This window comes from Melanaphis sacchari, unplaced genomic scaffold (genome assembly GCF_002803265.2).
Source record: "Melanaphis sacchari strain LSU unplaced genomic scaffold, SCAv2.0 Contig64_pilon_pilon, whole genome shotgun sequence".
Classification (NCBI taxonomy): domain Eukaryota; kingdom Metazoa; phylum Arthropoda; class Insecta; order Hemiptera; family Aphididae; genus Melanaphis; species Melanaphis sacchari.
Window position 1 is genome coordinate 1990073 of NW_020271462.1, and position 26139 is coordinate 2016211.

A 26139-nucleotide genomic window follows, 5' to 3' on the forward strand; every position below is an offset into this window, starting at 1 on the left:
CAAGAAAAGAACTACCGATTTCACATTCCTCACTAAACTTATAAATAGCTTCATTGATTCGCTGACATTGTTATCTCAAATTAATTTCAGAATTCTGTCACGTCGCATCAAATTTACTTTCCCATTTTATATTATATTTACTTTTTCTAAGTTCTAACTACTAATTCCATGCTACTTTATTCAATTGAAGATCATGGCAAATTAAATCAACTTGAGATTTTTAATTTATTTACTATCTATCAGGCATTCATTTTTATACCATTCTAATTATTTTCTTATTCTTGACTTATAACAGTTATATCTATCTTATTTACATTTGTATTATTGTTCTTTTTTATACTTTTTTTTCAATATTTCATGATTTTATTGCTTTCTTTTATGTTCAGCCTTGAACTGTAATACTAATAAATAAATAACCAAATAAATGTGCATGCATTTTCGATGATCCTATACAGTCCTGGTTAGCTCAGAACGACTCGATGTTAACCAGACCGGGATGTTTTTAAAATATTTTAATTAAATTTGTTTCGGTTTTTTTAATAATTGTGTAAAAACAATAATGAACTTCAGTACTTTAGCTTCAATAAACTGTGTTTTAAAAAGTAAGTGAGGTGATTATTGTAATTGAGAAATTGATCAGATTATTAAATTATTTTCTAAATATCATTTAAAGTTCTATTTGAAAAAATAAGTTATATCTTTAACCAGAATTTAGCCAACGTTTACACTACAAATATTAACTACATATTTAAAAGTCGACATGGGTATTATATAAGCATGTGTTTTCTAAAAATGTACAAGTGTACAACATAATATATTTACATTTAACCGAATCTATTTTATGTCATTAATTTTAATAGAAAAATACCTAAATCAATATAGACAATTGATAAAACAGTTTAAATAATCTTACAATGGTTTGATTTTTAAACAAATTTTAAATATGTTATAAGCATTTATAAATAGTAATATTTGACTTGAAAATATGAAATTAATTCTGCTGATCGTAAATTTGCTATTGTACGTTCCTAGGATGGAGACAATATGAATACGTACACATGTAGGTATAGCTTTCACTTAATATAAAATATATTTCTTCGTAATATTCTACCGAAGCTTCAGGTCGATCCATACTCCATAACTTTACTTATTATCGGGTTTGGTCAGATTTTTTCAATTAAATTTAGTTATGGGTTGAATTAAATCAGATTGTATTTAATACGTTTTGAGCTAGATCATCGAACTAGATACAATTTTTATGAGATTTTTCTGAGTTCCTTCGAGCACTTCAACATTTATATTATGGGTTAGGCCAGGAGTTATATTATCTAAATTTAGTCATGGTGAAATTGAGCTGTGTATAATACTATAATATGTTTCTCGGTTCTTGTTGGATCGATTCAAATTTCTATGATAATGTTTCTGATCGAATCGGGTTGTTTTAAGGTGGCTCATCCATACTACTAACAACCATATATACTTTAAACTATTATAAATTATTATTATCACCACTTTTAGTTTACCTAAAAACGATAAGAATCTACAGACATTAACCAATTAAATAACCATCTAAATTAAAAAATCGAAAAATATAATTATATTCATTTAAATTTTGTATATTCATACCATACAATGTTCGATACGGAATAGTCATTGTCTCACGCTATTATGAAAATAACGCCCTTTGGAGAATATCCGATCTCCCCCCTCACAGTTGAACATGGTTATTAATTATAAACATTAATGTTCAAAACAAATACATACAATTTAATAATGTTTATTTCATACAATTCAATTTTCATCCCTAGTGATTGTTATATTTATTCATAGACATTATACTATTATAATAATATGAGGGCTGTATATAAATTTATTGAACACACATGTATACATAGAGAGGGTAGCCTGTAAATACATATTATAGCAATTGAATCACATTCGTAGTTAAATACAGTTTATAAATTATTATACGTATTATGAAATTATAGTATATATATAAATATATATACTTTAAAACAACAGTCATATACTTAACTTGATTCGATAATTTTATTAAGTTAAAAATGAACACAACAATGTAGTGTTTTTTTCTCCTAATATACAGAGTTTAAAACATGATGTTTGTTCTTATTAATTTAGTATATATGACTATTTTTAAGGACATATAAATTATAGGTATATATATTTTACATATTCAATTGTACCTGAACAAATTTTAAGCACAATAAAAAAAAAACGATGATCGCCAAAAATTCGGTTGCAAAATTTTAATATTAATTGATGATAATATACATTTGATTAAATTATATTACATTACTTTAGTACTGGCGATATCAAATTCACGAAAATTATATGACACTTTATTTTAAAGTAAAATTTTTTGAAAATCGCTTGGTATATCTACTAAAAGATTTGAAATTAGAAGAATTTAATGTTTAATTTTTACTATTACCTTAATTAAATTTTTTTATGATGATTTAAATTGTGTAATTTTTCTTAAAACTATGTTATTTGTGATAGGAATGAAAAAAAAGTAAATCATTAGGGGCGTGTTCAAGCACTATATTATGTCATTTCTTTTGATTTAAAGCACAAATTTGACTGATTTTTTTTTTCCATTAACTCTAAGTTCTAATTTATTGTGAAAAAATCATTAAAATTAATTTTTACCTTTGTAAAATGACATCTAAATAAATAATTAATTTAACGATTTTTCTTCATTTTTAATCTTACTGAATTTCTACCCACTTCCAAATAATTTTGGTATGTAATGTCAAAACGTATTTCAGATTCTGGCCACAGTAAAATAAAAAAACGAATACCCCTGTTTTATACGCATTACATGGTACTTTAATGTGAAAAATATAATATTAGTGTGTATAAAATACGTTAATAACCCACCGTGATAAACACTCATATACGTTTTGGACATGGCATAAAAACTAATTTTCAACATAGCAATTTTATGTAGTTAAGCGAAATGGATTCTGAAAACTAATTTAAATTTGTCATTTTAAAGTGACAAGTTGACGAAAAAGGTTTAGGTACACGAGGTCAACTCTCTCTCATTTTAATTTTATCTTTTTTATGTTCTATAAACAGTAGCAGTTAATTATTAAAATTTTTAAAATTCTATTTTTTGCAATTAATGTTTTTAGAATTCTGGGATTTTCATGTTGAAAATTAGTTTCCACATATTATTTACATTATAATGGTGACTCTTAATCATTTCACATTCGAATTTATCATCCGATTTTGTGGTAGTAGTAATCATTAATTATTCAAAACACTGTTATGTATGACCAAAAAATCGTACACTATGAGTAATATAAAAAATGAATCGTTTATTCTCATTAAATGACGTAGATTGAAAATAATGCGATTATCATATGAAAAGTCTAATATTTTTTTCGCCATAAATAGTTAAATAAGTATCATATTTACTACAATTTTGGTGTTGAGGGAAAAAATTCAAAACAATAAAAATGTTCGTGTTAAAATGTCACTAAAAGGATCAAATACGTAAAACAGTTGTGTAACGTGATAAATACTCACTGTGTGTAATGCAGTTTGATTTAAAAAATTATTATTGGTGTCTAATGGTATTTTTTTAAATTAGTTATTGTGTATACTAATGACATAATATTCTATACAGTTGAAATTCAATTGAATAATATAGTAATTTATTTTTTCTATACCTAGCAAAATTACTGAATTATTATTAATTACTAAATACCGCAATGATTACTATATAATATAGTATATAGATTATACTCAAATATTTACGATTAATACAATTTGGTATATCTAAAGCCATTGAATGAATACGGAATACAAGCAAATTGTACATAAAAGATATCAAGGCACCAACCACAATTTTATTGATTTTTATTCGACTGAATTTCCGAGAAAACAATGATTAAACGACAACGATCCTTTTGAGAGAACCGTAAGAGATTTCTCGGGATTTTGGCCACTAGTACAATATTATTGTCTCTGATGCAATAATATAATTTAACCATCATTATACACCATCCTTATGATTTCGATTAATTTTTCTCACAATACATGTATAACACGTGTATTATTTATTGAAATAATAAAAACAAATCCTTGTTTGTTACCAACTAGATAACCTGTTTACTGCCTACAATTCACTCTATTAATATTATATTTACGACGTGTTTAATATTATAGTACGAAAAATGCGTGAGTATATATTGGCTACTGACGGAGGTATAACGGATAAATTTAACGGAACCTTATAATTAAAGTGTTTTTCTTTCCGATTTATAAATGTGGCGAAATGTTTTGAGTTCACCAACGTCTAAGAAATATATTTGTAATCTTGTTACCTACTCCTAACAGTATTATCATACGATCAAAATTTATTTTTGAACTTAAATAGGTATTTAATAATATTATTTAGTTAAATCATAAATAATCTTACAAATTACATATTATACGTTACGTATAATACATACATGTAATGCATGCTGTGTTACATAAACAGCAAATGAATATAAATGAATATAATAAATTAACTACTATAAGTAAACATGTTTAATTTTTTATCAAAAGCACGCAGAAGTAATTGCGTAGAATATTTAATCATGTCTATGGAAATCTATATATAAATATATCGTAAAAGTATACACAGTTCTACTCACATAGAATTATTAAAGTTAGTTAGAAAATTAAATTAATATATTATGTATACTGTACAGGGTACCCTTAATTCATAAAACGCAAATTATTAGTATCCCTAAATATTTATATATCTATATTTTAATGATAATGCTGTTGTACATAATATATTTTAGTATTTACACTATACCAAAGTGTATTAATTGAACTTTTTTTTTTTTATTAATAAATGAAAATTTAATCAAACAACTTTTCGATGTTATTGATAAAAACAATTAAAAACTTTTTTCATCCTAATATATCCTGAAATATCAACTTTATCAATTTATATTAAACAATTTGTAACAGTGAGTAATAGTATTGTTTAATAAAAAATAGAATAATTTTTCATAAATACTCTTTTAACTTATGTTTGTGTAGTCTATATAAAATCAAATCATTAAAATCAAGTGTTTCATAATATATGATTTAATTTTTTTCAATAAGTATGGATACGGATAAAAGTCAATAACTAAATAAAATTGTGTACGACTGCTATTGTAGTTTTCATAATAATTTCAAATTCATAACAATAGGTAGGTACGTATATTACCTAATATATTATTATGGTGTACCAAAGTTTTCAAGTAACTATTTATACTGTAAAAATTTCAATACAACTCAATACAAATGATGATTTATTGTCCAATGTCAATTTAAGTAAAACAAAAAGTTCATAAAAAATAAATTAATGACAAATCATTATTTTATCCGAAAATGTATAGTATCAAAACATGACAATAATCTATGAGCTATGATATTTCCAGGAATTGATATCCCAAACACATTATTTTCTAGCAAATGACATGTTTGTTTCACTGATGTATATTATGTATACATTAAGTAATACAATAAAAAGTGAAAGAAAGCTTATATTTTGTTTATTTATAGACTGAACCTTCTTACTTTGTAGGTACTTCAAGAACATTTAAAGTATTAATTTTTACGTAAAGAAATTTTTCGTTTTATATTATGATAATAAGGTTGTAATAATAATACATTAATACATTACACATGTGTTAAAATTAGGAAAAACGATGTGAATATTTACTAAATACCGTTTTTATCGAAAAAGCAATTCAAATATAATTAATAATATATATAAAATAATTGTATGTGGCTTGGCGTGGTGCGTTGGCTGCTACCAGTCGTGGAATGCGACTGAGAGTAAGTAACGACCACAGCTACTAGCTCCCGGATGGGTGACCACTCGGGATCATAGTGGTTAAAAACCTTTCCACACATACACGTATTTTCTATCAACCGTAACAATTGTAAAATACAACCTACCGTACCAACCTTACCCCTTACCATAGTTCAGCTAATGGCCCTAATTGCCGGGCCTTAAGTTCAATTAAAAAAAAAATAATAATAATTGTAATACAATTTAACAAAAACATTAGATATCAATGATATCATATTTATCTCAAAGAATTTGTTTTTTCTTCTTTAGATAGGTAAATCAACTTGATAAATAAATTTGATCAACATGCATTTTTTTAGTTAGTACTAACAACTGTGATAATGTCTTACTTAATAAAATTGCAATTACAAAAAAAAAAAAGGAAAGAATTCAAGATGTACTTGAAAATGTTAATTTCATAATAATTTGAATAGGCGTATTCGTAGTAAAATAAGTATTTTATTTGTATACCTACTTACTTTTATTTTTTCGTAATGTTATACGTATGATAGAATTATAAAAAAAATCATCATGTAGGATTATAGTTGGCCTTAATGAACATGGTATTATTTAATATTAAATAGTAAAACATTAATGTTCAATATGTAGTAAATTCCATTTAAATAACTTTTGAATAAGCATATATTATTATTTTCGTGATTGATTTTTATCAAAATGTAACATATTATAACTGAATTAAAAATAATAATTTATATTTTATTTTATTTTATTATTGATACACTAAAACCTTACAATTTTATATTTTAAATATTTTAAATTCGAATTGTTAATAAAATACGTAATAAGATACGAAACTTTTCAATCATTTGTTTAATGAAGATTAACAGAAACTATAGTCAATTTTTATGCTTAAATTATTTACATTTAACAAAAATTTTTGCATACATTGTTCTAACGGCAGTAAAGTTAACAAAATAATGTGTTAGAAATACTTATAGGTTTATAATTTTTTTTTTATAAGCATTTTTAGTTATTAACTAAATAATTTAATTCAATTATTATTGAATATGCGTATTTTTAAACGTAAAATAATCATATATTTCTTCTAGAAGTTTTAATTATTTTTTTTTTACTTAAAAATAAATGTATTAATCGAAAAAATTTGAATAAAAAATCTACTTTAACATCTTAAATTATAATAATTTCCTAACAGTTTTGATGTAATACCCAATTCAATTTTTAAAATATTCACACTAATTTGTTAATTTATTAGTCATATATCAAATTAAATAGTTTATACTTCTAGTGATAAATTTTAGGCTATACCTTTCAAATAATTAACAATATTATTTTCGTATGTTGTTTTTGAATTTCTAGAATTTTTAATGCAGTATCTTGATATTTTTTCTCTTTTCTTTTTTATTAGGGTTTGTCCGCTTATGTATTGCTCTATTTTCATTTCTGTGTTAGTCTGTTCTTGTTTGAACCCTTCTATAAGTTCCTAAAATGTCGGGTGACACGATCCAAGTAAATGATTAAAACCATGATTCTAACCCATATAATATACAAAAAAGCGGGGAAAGTGGGTACCGCTCTGCTGTACATTAGGGGGTAGAGTGAACCTCGGACTAGGGTAGATTAAATTTGAATGCAATGATAAGTATCATTGTATAAAAAAAACAATTCTGAACGGAGATGATTTGTCAGTCTAGGATATATTATATTTAAATATTGACATACATTCTTTTTTAAAACAAATATTTTATTTTTCAATTAGGGCGCATTTACAAGTCATGATTAATCAATTAATTATTAATTTTTATGAACTATACCTACAAAATAGTTGCAAATATTCATGGTTTTGACGAATTTTTGTCAATATTTGAACTTCAGATGCTAATAAAAAAAAATTGTTACCTATGTATTCTTAAAATTTTTTGATCACTATAAGAATAACTTATAAGGAAATTTGTATTAAATGTTCAAGTATTTTGATTCGGCCAAAAAAATTTTATCGACATTTCAAAAACAAATTTTTAGAATAATTGAAAATTTCAGTTGTCTAAAATAGCTTAAAAAAAGTCAAAATATTTTGAAAATTAAATCATATAAAGAAAATGCCCAATCTAAATAACTGGTAAAATTTTCAAGTTTCTACGACTTATACTTTTTGAATATTAATAAATATTTAAAATCGTTTGAGGATAAATCGTTATCGTTACGCTATTTCATAAAAATTTAAAATTCAAACGCACTTAAAATTATTTCTATAATGATGTTTCGAGTTTTTACTATAGCTACTTGAAGGAAAACTTAGGGAAACATAGTGTAGTATTTTTAATCCTTAGTTATAAATACAAAAAATTTTATGATTTTTCAACTTCAAAATTACTTACAAATTTTTGCGTTTTCGATAGATTTCGTAAATATTTGAACAATAAACGTTTATAAAAAAAATTGTGACTAACGATTTTTAATTTTTTTTAGCTACAATAAGAACAACTCATAAGGAACCTTGCATTAAATTTTCAAAAATTTTTGATCATCCAACATTTTTTTTCGACACTTCAAAAAAAAATTCTCATAAAAATCGATAATTTCAGTGGTCTATAAATAACTCAAAAAAGTCAACATTTATTGAAAATTAAACTGTATATAAATAACACTAACATAAAAATTTGGTGAAAAGTTCAAGTATTTACAGTGATTAATTTTTGAATTACAACCATTTAAAAAAATCGATTTGGTCAAAAACTGGTTTTGCGTAAAAATTCCCGTTTTTCCGTCATTTTTTTGTTTGTAAATCGAGAAGATTTTTTTGAAAACTGTTGGAAAATGTTTACTTTTTACCTCTATAATGCACCCAGGATATTCACTTTACCATCGGAAACCACCCCCGAAGTTTGAAATTGAAGCATTATTTCGACTACTTATGTTGTACACAGACATAAAAAAAAAAACACACATCATTGTAAAATCAATACATTCATCACTCCATTCAGAATCTAAAATCTAACACACACTGTCGTCGAATATTGTGCTCATATCTAATTCACTTATTTTATTATTAGATTTCGTTCGTCCAGAATATTGGATAACCTAGCCATAAAACTAATTGTGATTATCTGTATCTTTATACTTTATAAGTAATACTATTTTACTACAGATAAATAATAATAATAATTTTAAAATAATATATTTTAGTTTTTTTGAACATTATTTGCTAATATTTTTTTTAGCTATTTAGCCGTCGCTATTTTGACATTCGTTTTTTGGATTTACGGTTATGCCATTAATTCAAATAAATAACTTCTATCCTTAGAAATAGATTACGGCCAACTCGTCTCCTTCATTTTTTCTTACAATATTTACAAAATGGAATTCAAATTCAATTCATTCATTGCAGTTAAGTGAGTTTTTCTCTCTATCTCTTTTTATTTTGTAATAATCGAATGCTAATTATTATTAAACAAACACTTTACTATTTTAATAATTTATTCGAATTATTCTATTTCAATAACAAATTGTAATCATGTAATCACAATTCACTGTAATCAATTATTCATCATTCGCACAGCGTTTGTTACGTTAATGTCCGGTTGCTTATATATTCAAAAACAGAACACTTTTTTTTATATTTGCCATGAAATGTAATCGGTTTTACTGACACAAATAATATAGACAATAATATGTATATGATATACAGTAAAAATATTTTTAGAAATTTAAACACGGTTGCACGTTTGAAAATACACAATAAATATATTTATAAATTTATTAAATTATATTCTAACACATATTTATTCTTTTAAATTAATATTATAATATTATCGTTAATTTTTTGCCATAAATTAATGTAAACATAATACATTATTAAACATACACTGTGCATAATACAATACATTATATTATTAAATATAAATATGTCGACTGCAATAAAAATATGGCAGTACCTAAGTCTAAAATGAAGAGTGTAAATGCAACCGTATCTATAATATTATATTATAGTATACCTTTCATATAAACCATTATAATCGTTTTGTATACAAACTGATTTATTTATTAACTTTTACCATTCATCAACCCAACGAATTTATTCAAGTTACATTTTTGATGAAATATAATAAATTATTAATTACTTTTGAGATACAATTATTTATCTTTATTTTAATAAGTATGTAATCGCACAATATTATAATTCAGTTTTAATACTAGCTTTAATGTATATAAATAATATGCTTTTATTAATTATTAATTTCTTTAACGATGTACACGTATGAATACACTAAATTTATAAGTTTATGAAGTTTTACATAAAGTATAAAAATGTGTACACGTTTGAATATAACTAAACGTATCCTATATTTATGTACCTACCTATAATGATTCATTATTAATTCGTATAATAAATATTACATGTATTTTTTTTTTAAATTTCTGAGCAGTTCAATCCACTTTTGATTTCAATAAAAACGATAACATCACAGTAGGTACAAAATATGTCATTAAAATTTAATGATATTTTAAATGTGATAAAATCAATTTAAATGTTTAAGTATTATATTTAAAAAAAAAGGGAGGAAATTAGATAAATAACCATTCTGCCAACACTAGGTATCGATTATGTCTCGTCATTAAGTAAATCATTGAAATGTATCAATTTATGACATGTTAAATTTAAATTCAATGATAAATCATTCCATACAAAAAAAAAAAATTCTGAACGAAGAAAGCCTGACAACACATAGTAGGTACTAAGTATATTTTATGATCTAATTTATTGGTGTTGCTATTAAAATCATTTTATTTTATTATCAGTATTACGGTATAATATGGATTTTATTTATTATATTATTAATTTTGAATAATTATACTAGTATTCATTGCATATAGTATATAAAATACAATAATAAATATAAATGTTTTTTTAAACTGCGTTTAATTTTTAAATAACAAATAAATTAAAATTGTTATTCTTTATTTAAATATCTAATATTATCCAAACATAAACTTCAAATATACAAAAATATTGCACTTATATATTATTTAGACTGTTTGTCTGCAGAATTAACAAAGTAATATGAGGAATCTTGTATTAAATTTGCATTCTTTAACTAGAAAAATTGAACATTCTATATATTATTAACTACAAAAAAATGTAAATGTTTTGTGATTTTGTCAAAATGTAAACTTAAAATAAAAATCATAGGTATTTTTTTTTTAAATATTAAAGTATTTTTAATAATAAATTATGAAAAAAACTTTTATTGTACTTTTTGACCGAGCGAAAGTTTGCTTATCAATATTTATAAAATAAGACTAGAAAAAAAAATCTTTAATTTCAAAATGCTTAAGGTCTAAAAGAAAAGAATTTAAAATACACTTTATACAAAGAAAACTAAATTAAAAATTTAGTAACAATTCAAGTATCAATGATTTTTTGATTTTGAATTAAAACAAAAAGGAAAATTGATTTCGCGTAAAAATATGAGCATTATTCTATAATGTTTTTGTTTTTTCTAATGGAATATTTTCAACTGTGAAATTTTATTCCCGATTTTCAAAGTACCAATTAAAAGATATTGAAATATTTTTGGTACTATATAAACATTGTCATCAGATAAAAAAAAAAAAAAAAACTTAAAAACGTAAAAATATCACATATAATTATAAAACCATAAAATAGTAATTTTATTAACAAATATAAAATACCTATATTGTAAAAAATGATTAATAAAGCACAGTTTTAATCAGTATCAAAAGTTGAAACACGTGCTCTAATATTGTTAAATTGTGTTTTGGTAATTTATCTCTTTATCTATGACAATGTAACTAATGTGAAATATAAAAATCAATTTACCGTTTCATATTCTTTATGATAAATCATAATAATTAAAATGCATACGTGAATTCACAGAAATTCCGGTCTGGTTTACTAGTGAATGGATGAAAACCGTTGAATTTGCGTAAATGACACTTGATTATCTAAGAGAAACTCGTAAAAGTGCAAATGGTCATGAATAAAGTGCGTACTTGTGTAAATCAAGAGCTATATTCTTGTATGTCCATGTCATTCATGTCATACAACACAATGGTTATTAGTACACGTCACTCTGTCTGTTTAATATTACCCCTTGTGTTTTGATAACCATCCACAGCTGGTTTGACACGTTCGATTTTCCGGAATTACAGTTCAAGACAACCCAATACGCGAGACTCGGCAGTGTTCTGTTTTGTACATATTTTTTTTCATTAAAATTATACAGTTGATATTATCGTCATACATATAAGAGTGAAAAATACGAACAACCTACGACGTGTATAATAAACATTTTTCGCTCTCTAAGCTTTCTTGCACACATTTTAATAACATGCATTGTACTTCTCAGAGTAATTTTCAAGCAGACTCATCCCTTTTTTAACTTAAAAATTTCAAAATTCTGATTTTTAAAATATAGTTATAAATAAAACCATTTTTTTTCTTCAAATTTTAGAAATCTATTGCAATACTGAATATGATTTAAAAAAGAAGTCAAGTAAAATAAATATCAGATCTGATATTACATCTATTTTTTATTTTTGTAAAACCATTTTTAAGGACTATTATCTTTGAAATAAATATTTTAATAACTGAAAAACTACTTTTTCAAATTTTGAATTAAACACATAAATATACTAAAAAAATTTCAAAAAAAAGGGGCAGTTATCTTTTAAAAATAATGTAGTGACTAATTAGTTCTTAGGTTGCACAAAACAAATTTAAAAACATAGTTGTCCAAAAATTAAAATTTAAATAAATTATTTATTGCATAAAAAATTTAAGGATGAACAAGTATATTTTATTTACACTCATGTGTTGTATATTATAATATATAAAAGGCATACCTAATATATATTTTCTGTATTTTCTAAATATTTATAATAAAATGCTTAGGTTTATAAATTATAGTTTTAGATTAAAGCAATACCTATAGAATATTAATCTCAAAACGAATATAGATATTACAGTAGATATTGTATATGCAGAAACATAATATTTTATTCTAAAAGCTATTCCCTCGACGATGGCGAAAGATCTTTGTTCAAAAATCACGCAGTCTTCGAAAATAATATGTTAGAAATATCATGATTTCGGAAACATGTTATTAGTATTCTTGTTATTATTAATCCAAACATTCTGACTATATTTGTTGTAAGCGTTAAATCAGTCTCTACGTGCCACCATAAAACATAATTTATTCCCAGTGAAAAGTGGATTTTTTTCATTTAAGATACCATTGGTCCTGTAGGTCGTAAAACTTTTATATTTTTTTTTCTGATAATGTAAGTATTCTCTAAATATTTAGAGAATGTCTGTGTTTTCATTATTGAAAAGCAGTACTTTTTCCCCGTCTTCATCGACTTAAAATGTTTATTCAATTTTTTTTTCGTTGAATATTATTAAAAGAAACAATATAAATTATCTCTGTTAAAAGAAGAGACGTTATAATACTTTCAGACGGTGACAAAATAAATAAAAAAATTTTATTTTCCAAACACTTAGTACATAAACCTTCTGTTTTTAATGTGATTTGTGCTATATATTTTGACTTGACTTTTAAGACATTAAAAAAAAAAAACCTAGACACGAAAAAAAAAACAGGTCATTAGTAGTATAGTTAGATGATTTTTCGTAGAATTAATTTATTTGGTTTGAAATTTATATTCCATAGATCCCTACAAATTCTTTGCATACCTACTAAAGATATTAAGATATTTTGTACACAAACCTTATATACAATGATTTTATACTTTATACATAATCAACATTCTAACAGATGCGTTAAAATACATCCTACATACCGCATTAGAAATCGTTATTGTCATTGTTTCACATGACAATTTTTACAACAATAGTTATTAGTTGCATGATTAGTATAATGTTTCTGATTATATTTGAGAAAAAATGTAAACCTCGCACTAAGCTAACCAATCCTAGTTGTAATTTCACGGCTTTAATACCTTTTTGATATTATATTGACCTCTTGTATTCAATATTCACTTTTTTATGAAGTTAGCTTAACAATGTTTTTTTTTTTTTTTTTAACTTATTAAGTTAAGCTCGTATAAAAAAAAAAGGTAAATAAGTATGTATCGTTCTGCTAAATAATAACTGTTGCATAAAATTACCTTGGTGAAATCAATTACACTTAGTTTCACGTCTCTTATGCACTTTTAAACATATTATTTTTATTATTTTTATTGTTATTGTAATTATTAAAGGAAGATACACTTGCCTATATGTGAAACTTATGAAGTAACACGATTAACAAATCATATAACCTACAGATAGAATGTCACAAATTTAAAAAAAGGAGTTCGAAGAATGTAAAATGCCAAAAATCTTAAGGATTGTGCTAGATCATATTATATATACCTTAAAACAATAAAAAACATTATAATAATCCTTTAAAAAATCAATTTATTTGGTATAATTAAAAAACAAAAAAAAAACAGTGTTCAATTAAGTATCATTTAATTATATGGTTGGTATAGAGTTGGGCTTTGTAATTGAAATGTTCATTTTAAGCTCAATAATATAGTGATAATGTTTCACTGTACACAAAAACGCTTTTGAATGGAGATTATCTATCAGTTTATATCACTATAAATACATTTAATGGTAATATATGATTTTTACATTGCTATTAAAGTTATTTATTTTACTTTTAGTATTACAATTAATTGATTTATTTTCTTCAGAAAGTATTGCATTTGTTATATCATTAAGATTAAATTATCTTAATAACATCTAATATCATATAATTGTCACTGACTTTGAGTACATACTACTACCTTACTATAAAATACTGTAAATAGTCTTATGATATAAATATGTAATATATTGAATTAAATATTTCGAAAATTTTATTGTGTTGAGTAAAATTCATATTATACTTGCAATTTTTAAATCTCCCATAAATGATGTTTTTAAATTTTTTCAAAATAATTTTAACACCGTTATTCATCGTTTAATAATATGTAAATTCGTCCAAATTTGAAATTCAAATATCTAAAAGAAAATGTACATTATATTTTTAAATTTTTTAGTTTCAGTAAAAATTACTTGTTACTTATGGATTCAATGTGAATTACTTGTGAGTTATGAACAATATTAAATTAAATACTCAAATCTTATTTATGAAAATTCAACATTTTATAAATTGTTAACTAATTTTTATGAGTTTAACAAATGTTGTCATGATTTAAATTTCAATGCTTAAAAGTACCTATATGTATTTAATATTTATACTTTACGATTTATTACTTAATAGTAACTTATAACGAAACAAACATTACATTTTTAAACTATCTAACTGAATGAAACATTTTTATTGAAAGTTATTAAAAATAAACGATATATTATTCATGACTAATTTAAATAGCTAAAAATGAGACGAGTTTTTTGAAAATTGTTTTATTAATAGAAAATAGAAATATAACATTTTGGAGAAAATTTTAATTATTTATGGTTAATTATGGCTTACTTTTTAATGAAGTGCAACAAAATATAAAAAAAATCGTTTGACAAGATAAAATTAATATACAATTGAATATTCAATTTTATAAAAATTGAACTTCAAACGATCCTATAAAATTAATGAGACTTTCAGTAAATTAATTTTTTTGTAAAAGGTTGAAAAAATTATGAAAAATCTTGTATTAAACTTTCAAATCTTAGGTATAAAATGAAAAAATATATTACAATATAATTTGTAAATTTTAACGGGTTAAATTAATTTTGCCAAAATTGTAACTTTAAATGTAAATAAAAAAAATCTGACATATTTTTTAAATAGTAGATGAACTATTCACGAGGAATCTTATATTAAATTTTCAAACATTTTAATTTAACTATAAACTTTTTATTACTATTTTTAGAAAGAAAAACTAAAAAACATTGAACATTTCTAATGTTTTTAAATAACTCAAAAAGAGTCAAAATATTTTTGAAAATGATATTATAAATATTTGGAATATTCAAGTATCAATGGTTAGTTTTCAAAATCAAAATTGCTTTTGTCAAGTATTAGTATAGCATACAAATAACAGTTATTTCTTAATTTTTTTTATTATTGACCATTATCCAACAAAATATTAAGTAGATTTAATTTATTATCAAAAATCACCCTCAATGTTGAAAATTGAAACATTTTTATTGTTCCAAAAAATTATAACAAAAAAAAAAAAAAACAAACATCATTGTAATCAACACCTTCGTCGTTTTGTTAAAAGTTTAAAAATAATTAGTTTAATCAAAACTGTATACAACCAATTTTTCATATAACCAAAGTTTACCTTAAAATTTAAGTCAATAAAATAAAATTTAAATTTTTACTTTTTTAATGACAATATACCTTTTTAATCCTTTATTCTAAAGCAAAATATTTTTTGAAATACTGTGATACATAAGAATTGAAATTCGTACAAATAGTTTATGAGTTACAAAAAATGTAGAGAACGTAAATTACACTATGTTATAGTTAGCAAAAATAAATGTTTTTTTTATCTAAAAAAATCAAATATCGCACCGCTTCATTTTTTTATTTTAATCACAAAAACTATTTTTTATTAAATTTAAAAAAAAAGTTTTGCAAAATTTCATAATCTCAAATTTTTACATTAACATTTAATCTAAAATAACTAAAAGAATTATTCTCATTTATTTTTCCATCGCCACTCAAATCTCGATTTTTACATTGTACGGATTCGTTTGATACGATTGATATATAATATTCGATTAGGTTAAAACCTCAATAATACATTACAAAGTAACTTTTTTAAGTAAAAATCTTAAAATTAAATTAAAATATTGAATTTAAAATACATTGAAATCCCAGCCCTAATTTTAAGTATTTCAATTTCACAGTCCTACCGTAGTATACAACTTGTATACTTGGTAAAATATTGGTGATTGGTATAATATTCCGCTCAACAAAAACTTCTTTTTTTTTTAAAACTAATTTTTGTACATTCAAATATGTCAAATTATATTCTATTTCAGAATATGAAATTAAAAATGTACGGTTTTATTAATAGCTTATGAATGTGTCTTACATTCTATGAGTTACCAAATAATATGTAAATGAAAATAAATTAACTAAGTAAGGAGTAGTTTACGTGTTTAAATGATTCTTATTAGTTATTACCATTAAACTGGAAATCAAAGATTTACATCAAAAGAGAGAATATATACTTAACAGTAAATAATATTAATATGCAATTACCCTTCATATCAACTCCCTCTACTTTCCCACCAAAAATAATAACCAGTAACTTGCAGGTATGATCTATGTTTATTATAATATTTGATTGTATTTCGGTATAGTAAATATGTAAGGATTATCTAGATTGATACCATGTAGACTCAAAAATATTTTGTTAGTTTCAAATAAAAGTACAAGAATTATAGACATTGAAACATTTCACTGTTATTTTGATGAAAAAATATAAATTAATTTAAAATTAATATAAAATACTTAAAACTAATAATTTAACACTTAATTGTATAAATAATATTTACTAAGAATTTAAAAATGAAAAATATATATATATATTGAAAATGTCCGTGGCACGCTATAGACTGCCTTTTTTTATTTTCAAATTATTTTATGTTATAAATTATTTGATGGTAACATTTAAGAATTTAATAGTTTTTATGTAAATTAAACTGTACAATAGTTTTGAATGTAACTTAAATGAAAAAGTAATAATATACGTAACATAATGAAATAATTAAAATAAATTAAACTATTTGAGTATTTTACGAAAAATTATTTTTTAAGTTACAGGTAATTCTATACATATTTACCTATTTATTTTGTGTACATCTAAATTTAAATGAATGCAATAATGATATTTCATTTTCAATCAAAATATGTAATGAATCATTCGTACACTCTATGATTTATTAATAATAAGCTAAATGGCTTTTATAATTTATAATTATATCAAAACCATTACAATATTAATATTACGATTAAAAATTTATTATTTGTACAAAAATTATTACAATGTCGAACATTGGTTCAATCATTGTAAATCATTTCTATAATTTTATTATTATCGGTTTTGCAATAATCGGTAGGATTATAAGAAGACATAATATTTAATGTTTTTACCACAGTGATCTCAAATTATACAATATATATAACATAATTGAACTATTAAGATACTTACCTGTATTATTTATTTGTTATAAGTAATACTGTATTTTGCACGGATAATCATTTTACAAAACTAATAAATTTAAGTTAACCGTAATTTACCTACGTTTATGAAATATAATTATGAGGTTTAAGTACACGATTAATTAAAATGCAAATATCATCCTTTGGAATCAATTTACCGCATGCCCTTTAATCACACCAGTCATCAGTTATTTATTGAATCTATATGTACATACTTAAAAGGAGCAGTCATGTAACTAACATACATAAGATACAGCGCACAACTACTTAAGTTTCAAAAATGTATCATGTCTCTCTAAATATTTCCTCGGTAAATGAATAATAAATATTTTGAACATGATTTTTTTTTTTTTTTTTTTTATCGTGCTCCTACACAAATAAACAAATATATTCACCATCGTTAAAAATGGAAAAATATAAATCATTCGAATATCATTACTGCTTTCGGGCATTCATATAATTTTGGGGCGATTGCAGTGTCGTTATTATATTTCTAATTAATTTCAAAAATAAATATAAAGTGTTAAAATATTATTACACCAAAATAATGATTTTTTTTTATCGTCTGAGCAGTTTAATATTATATATAGTATCATAATGTTCACACTACATGCACGAACGATATATATGATATTATTATAGAGAGAAATAAAGTATGCTATAATATTTTATTACATTTATTTATCTTGGTGTGAAATATAACCCGATATCTTGATACACGAGGCGCTTTTTAATATAATTTTGGGAAATGTCTTTAAGATGGTAGAGAATTAAAATTTAATCACATGATATTATTTTGATTTTGTTTATATGGTGTGTTTAATATTAATATAAAGTAATAAAAAATATTAAGAAATCTGCACTTATTTGCCATTATATATTATGTCGAATTATGAGCTGCTATATGATTTAGAAAATTACGTTTGAAATTACAGTATTATAGTATACAGCTCAGCTCTCAGAATTAAACGTAATTGTAATCTGAAGGACTGATTTAAAAAATATATTTTCTTTTAATAAACGTGTAAAGATAGGTAATATTGAATTACTAACACTTCTTTACAAGTTAAAAGAAATTATAAGGTACATATATAATATGCAAAGATGAACATTAACTACAAATTTACAAGTTTAAGTAAAGTTTTTTTTTTTTTTACTTTTTGTCTTAACTAATTTAATTAATCGTTGAAATAAGTTAGTTTTTTTTTTTTTTTACTTGAAAATAATCCATCAAGTTAATATAAAAAATGTATTTTTAATTGTTTTTAATGGTTTTAAATGGTACATTAAATATCGGTATATAGGTACAGTTTAAAACAAAAATAATCTAATTTTATGTATAACTTTTGTTTATTTTCTTTATAAAACAATATTATAGATAGTTATAGGTACAAAATATTTATGTATTCAACATACTTATTGAAAAAATAAATACATTTTTTAACTTCTTATTTCCTCTCCATATTAAACTTAGCAAGTTAAATTTATTATTTTTAACTATTTTAATTCTGACTAAACGATCTCGCATTTACTTATTAACTTAACTTGAATTAATTATTTTCATTAATCGCTTACCTTTCCAAAAACTTGAAAGTGTTAGTAAATAATTTAGGTCTATATAGTAAAATGGAAAATAGATAGGAAGAAGAAATACTTGAAAATATAAGTTTTAGAAATTATTATTGGATAGAAAATATATTTTTGAACACTATCGTAATACCGTATTTGGTACCTACGCGTATTATTATATCGTATTTAAATGAATACTTGACGATTCGATACCAATACGTTACGACCTTACTACAACTAATATACAAAGTATAATATAGGTGAACAAAAATCATCAACCATCACGTCACCTTATATAATAATTTGAGATCATTTAGCTCGCAATTCAAACATTCAAGCAAGATTCATAACTTGTCATGTCATATAAAATATTTTTTTTCTGGCTGAAATGTGGTTGAAAATTTTAATCGTACCTACTAACGCTATACAAATATTACCACAAAATCGAATATGTTTAAGTTTTTATCGTGTGATTACATTCTAGTAATAGTGATGTTCGTTGTTTGAATTCAGTGATTTCCTACCGGTATTTTATAGGTCTGTTATTAGTGATCAGTTAATTAAATGTTTTTTTTTCTTTTGATTTGGGGTTTTTTATTTTTTATTTAATCTCACACTCTCAGAACCTCAAGACCTAAAGTCATGTTAAAATTAAATTCAGTTTAAATTATCCGATTTTAAATCTTAAAAATATTTGAATTCAGTGGGAAAATGTCTACAGATCGTATGGAAAACTTAGTAAAAATGTAATCTCATATATTTTCTGTTAGACATTAATTGAAAACTTGATACATGGATTTTATCAAATCATAATTATAACGAAACTAAAAATGAAAAATAAAAAGTGCAGATATTTTTCTGTTGAATTTAAATCAGACAGTGTTAACTAACTTTAAATTTATCAAAACAGCAGTACAAGACCTAAGTCATCGTGAAATTCGTATTGTAAATTTTATAATTCTAATGCACGTACGCCATTCGACATTTATTTTAGAGCATAGATTCCGGGCGGCGGTGACAATGAGATTAGAAATCGTTTAATCGGGTTGTAGCCCATACGTGCAAAATATGACCCAAATGCAACCCAAAAGCGCAAAAATAAATATTTCATAAGCAAAAACTACCTTTTTGACCAACCATAAACACAAATATATTTTTAAAAAAATAAAGTTTACAGTAAAGTTTTTATTTTGTTAAAAACCATAATATAGTTATTAATATTAAATTTGAAGTTTGAAGCCCACAGTCAAATATTATTTGATATAAGTTTATACTGTATACATTGTTAAGTTATCTTAAATGATTATCAACCTTCACTGTAATTCGATACTACACTTCAACTGAACTCGATCACTGTTGATGTATTTTTGAATTATAAAAATACTATATACTTAAATAAAATGAATAATTTAATTTAATGATTAGTAATTTTAAAATGAAACTTATAGTGTAACGGGTACAAATATTTATTTTTGTGCTTTTATTCTACTACTAAGATACAAAAGCACAAAATGAATTTGCGCTTTTGGGTTTCACCGTCTAATCGTCGCCCCTCGAACAAAAGCCATTGCTAGACTCCCTTTAGTATGTAATCAACACGCTCACAGTTTTTCCGAGATAGAGGTATCCGCGACCTACAAAGAGTAATCGGCATGTGTGTGTGTGTGTGTGTGTGTGTGCGTGTGTGTGTGTGTGTGTGCGTGTGCGTGCGTGTGTGTTAGGTGTGTGCGTGTGTGTGCGTGTGTCTGTATATTTATCAGTAGTTGTAACCCACACGAGACGATAACGTTGTATACATCGAAGACGACAACGCGTCCTCCGTCGGGAGAACTCGTCGGCGACAACTGCAATCGCCGAATACGCGCGGTGACATAATATTATACATGACACGGGTGACCGACAACTATAATAATATTATGACGTGCGATATTTTCAGCGCCTAGGAATAATAATACTCACTTCTCTCGCCATCACTCCATAGTATCTCGAGCCACTCGGTTATATCAGGGGCCCGGCCACTCAGCGGCGTGACGATTGTCCGAGGTCGCGGTCGACGGCGGTACGCATCGCACCGATGACGGTCACCGTGTTGACGATGGTCGCGGTGGTAGTCGTCGTCGTCGTCGCTAAGGTGCAGTTGTTCTCACCGCCGTCACCGTCTCTCCGCGGAACCACCGCCGCTTGTGCGCGCGTGTATGGGAGCGCGGCGTCGAGAGTACGCCGTCTGCAAACGAACGTCACAAAATTGTTTGTTACAACGGCGTGATCATACAAAAACATTATGCGATAACAACACGGCAATATATTGCGCTATGAAAATTCACAGCGTGGATGGTTTTTTCGGTACATTTCCGTTTGATAACGATACCCCCCTACGGGGCGTCGGTGATTGCTCAAGCACGTACACCACTTGAGGGGTTACGCCGAATGACACAGAAATACAATGTGTTGAAATTAAAAAAATATATCGACGATATGAGAAAAATCATGGCTTTAGGTTTCATGTCGAATAAGACAAAAAAAATTTTAATACATGTGTGGCTGTGTCCTAATGGAGGACGCCGTACGCTTGATTTTGAAAAGATTTCTATTTACATTAAGTGTATTCACTATACATGTATACATAATAAACTGTACAACGATAATTTTATTTTAGGCATTCGTATTTGATTGTATTAATACATTTGATACGTATAATAATATGATGTTGTCAATGCCAGCGTATTGTATTTCGGTTTGTACCATCGTTATTATAATATGATAGTATTATGTTATATTATTATGTTAATAGTACGATGTAGTTATTAGCATTACGGTATTCCGGTGTGTATCGGTTTTACTGTTTTCTGGTACGCACTGTATTGTACGTAAATGTTGATAAACTGTATGTACCGTAAAGTAAGAATAATTAAAAACTTCTGTTATTTATTCAACACGATATGATAACTAAATATTAAATAATTCAATTACTTTAAGGTTGACTACTTGGAATTGGCCAATCAGAAACGATTGTTCGTGTAGATATATAAATATAATATATTTTATGCATTTGGAGAGTGTACATCCTTATTAAACTATAACGTTCAAATTGCATTAAAGTAGCAAAATGCTTAAAAAGGTAATATTCGAACTGCGCTCGGCCTATAGTAAAGTAATGTTCGTCTTACGCTCAATCCGCTCATTTCGTAGAGCTTATGAATATTAATGACAATTGCATTTATGAGCAAGGGTGGATTTTTAGAAGGAACCCAGGAAGCCCCTGGCCATCACAAAATCAGAGCCTCAATATAAAGTTTTTTTTTTTTAATCCAATCATCCGAATATAATGCAACTCTAATATAAATTGAAATTTGCAGTACAAATTAAAATCACAACTTCAATAAAAATATTCAATCAATGATATTTTCACTAACAAATAAATACCTAATGAAATAAATGCATAAATATAAGAATATAAATATGAATTTATATTTGTTAGTTAGGAACTTGTAAAATAATTAGTTAAAAAAAAAAAAAACAGATTTCGAATTTCGATGACACGACTATCAAGCATTGTTCTTTTAAGTATTAAAAGTAACATACTTAAATCATTAGGTTTTTCTCAAATGATTGAAAAATTTACAGCAACGAAATCTTAAAGAGTATTAATGTAATTTAATGTAATTAACTATTTTTATTGTATTATATCATTTATTTTTTGTGTTCATTTTTTAATAAAAATAAATATTTTTTTTCAACTATATTTTTGATTAAAATATTTTTTTTTCAGTATATTTTAATAAATTATATTATATTATTATTTATTACATGAAATTGAAAAACTATAGTCAAAGTTTCTAAGGATAGGCTTAGGGATTCCAAAATCTTAAATCCAACCCTGTATATAGGTTTAATGATTTATTATTACTGCAATAACGTTATTACACAACATAAATGATTAATTTAGAAATAAATGTTAATACAAGTACTTACATAATATTTCCATATTATAAATTATACATTTTAATTGTATACATGTAATACTTAAATTGTATAGCTCTTTATTACTTTTTTTTTAAAGAAGTTTATTTTTAAATGATTTTTTATTAATTTGAAAAATAACATATTTGTATATTTTTGTTTTTAAATCGTAGATATATTTTATAATAATAACATAAACAATACGAGTAGATAGCAGTTTAACTATTAAAAATACGAACTATTATTTATCCGACTGTAAATATTCGTTAGTAATTAAATACATTTTATTTAGTGATCGAAAGGAGTGCAGTTCAAACATTACCTTTTTAAACTGAGTACAGCTCGACATAAATAAGTGCAATTTGACCCGTCTTTTGTTAAATACTGGTACTGATTCTGATATTGCAATACCGATATCGAATTTAAATACTATTAACCCTTCAAAAACTGTTTAATCTTTGTTAATATAACTGATATATAAAATTTCCACTCTGTGTAGAAACTACTCATTTTAGAACGTATTTAGGGATACTGAAGGGATAATTAGAGGTGCTTTAGATAGAAAATTTTTCTAAAATTTAGTGGTGGCAGAATTATTACTATATTAATTTAAATACAAAAATCGCTGTTAATCACCATTTGTCAATAAAGAAACATAAACATTTATTATCATGACTATTAATTCGTGTAAAAATCAAATTTATTTTATTTATGAAGTATAAAATTAGGTTTTTTTGTCGTGCTTGGTAAAATATTATTATTACAGTTATAGATAATATAACATTATTAAATTTCTATTGTATAGTTATCAAAATTATCTATTTGATTTTATGAACCTAATTTATTACTAGTTAAGTATATATCAATATTATATACCTACTACTAAGTTATTTTAAATTTATTTAATATATTTAATATTTACTCGTAAATTATACACGTATTATATCTAAAGTAGATTAGACCTTAAGCTCGAATGATTATTTAATGACAAAAAAATTTAAAGATTTGATATCCCTATATCAAAGTTAAGTATTCGTAAATTCTTGGAAACTTTTTGTATCCAAATTTTAACTAGTGACGAATTGTTTTTAAGGAGGATAATAGAGGGTCATCAAAACTTTACTAAGAGCGTCTTAACTCTGAATATGTCTCTGAATTATCTTGTCAATCATAGACTTAGCCCTTCTACCAATTTTTTTTTTTTTAAGTTTTAATACCTTCTATAGAAAATCCTGTTACATTAAATCTACAATCTATCATTAAATCACTTAAATATATTTTTTTATTCAAAATTTAGCCAAAAAACTCTCCCTATCCCAAATTATCTTCTACCTTGTTCCATCTACGTTCACCGCCCGACTACCTACAGCCTGTAGATAATGATTTGTAAATATAACATAAATTACACTATAACAAAGTAGTTTTTTTTTTTTTGTTTCAAATCATGTATTCTAAGACCCACCATCGTCACTCACCCCACGTACCGACTTAACCATCCTCAGTAGATACCTATAAATTATTATATAATATTATGTTAATTTCTTGTTATAGGATAATGCGGATGCCTACGCCCGACGAGGACCCGTCCTTTTGGTCGTACTTATAATAATAAACTTAATTCTAAACAATATTATGTTAATCTAATAATATTTGTCATACCTCGTACCTAATTTTGGTATACACGCCGCCTACCGAACTCTATAATTTTCATTACAAAGCTGTATATATAAATATATATATATATATATTAGCACGTTGTGTATAATTATTATAAATATTGAAACTTAACCATTATTATTACTATCGAATATAGATAATTTCGTATCGTCTGTCATAATATGTACAATACTTTCAAGGCAACTGGAACTGGTGTTTTCAGAAAAAAAAAAATAAATATATCACAATCGAAAGACGTGCGATCGAGTGCATAGCGGATGGTCAAGCGCCAGCCGTGAAGGTCACACGGCCGGTTATACAATATATATATATATACATATATAAACAATATATGATAATAATAATAATAATAATAATAATAATAGTAATATATAGATAAGGGTTGAGGCGGACGCATAAATAAAAATAAATAACGCTAATATCAATGATAATATAAACATGGAACAATGTGCTTACGTGTGTGCGAGTCGGTCACGGCGACGACGACGGCGGCGGTGACATGTGTACGACGGAGCACCAGCGGCAGTAGCGGCGGCCCAGTAGCAGCAGCAGCGGCGGCAGCCCGAGCAGCACCCGTACAGCAGCCGATTTGTTGGCCGGCCGACGGGATAGCGTGTACTGCGAGGCCGCGGGCCGTGGCCGCCGCGTGTCGAGCGCTCGTCACGGCCCGCGGCGGCGGGGCGGCGCGCGCAAGCTTGGGGGCGCGGTGGTGCCGCAGTGCGGTCACAGGTGACGAGCCAAAAGTTCTCTCTCGGGTCGACCGCTCTCCAAGAGCGCCCGCCGCGCCGCCCCTCCGCCGTCTAGATCGCCGTAACCCCTACCGCCAACTACCCGCCCCGCCCTCCACCCCTCACCAAAATGTTATCCGCCGCG

General features: G+C 25.4%; 1 protein-coding gene across 3 annotated transcripts in view; it reads right to left on the minus strand.

Moving 5' to 3' along the window:
• LOC112600467 overlaps nt 1–25865 on the minus strand; it is a 78665-nt gene extending 52800 nt beyond the window's left edge. For all 3 annotated transcript variants that reach the window (XM_025347701.1, XM_025347699.1, XM_025347698.1), the window contains exons 1-2: nt 25723–25865; nt 21589–21853 (exon numbers count right to left, since the gene is read on the minus strand). In XM_025347701.1, the coding sequence (XP_025203486.1) occupies nt 21589–21600 (12 nt within the window). In that variant the 5' untranslated portion in view covers nt 21601–21853; nt 25723–25865. The remainder of the gene's footprint in view (nt 1–21588; nt 21854–25722) is intronic.
• Nucleotides 25866–26139: the final 274 nt, after the last annotated feature.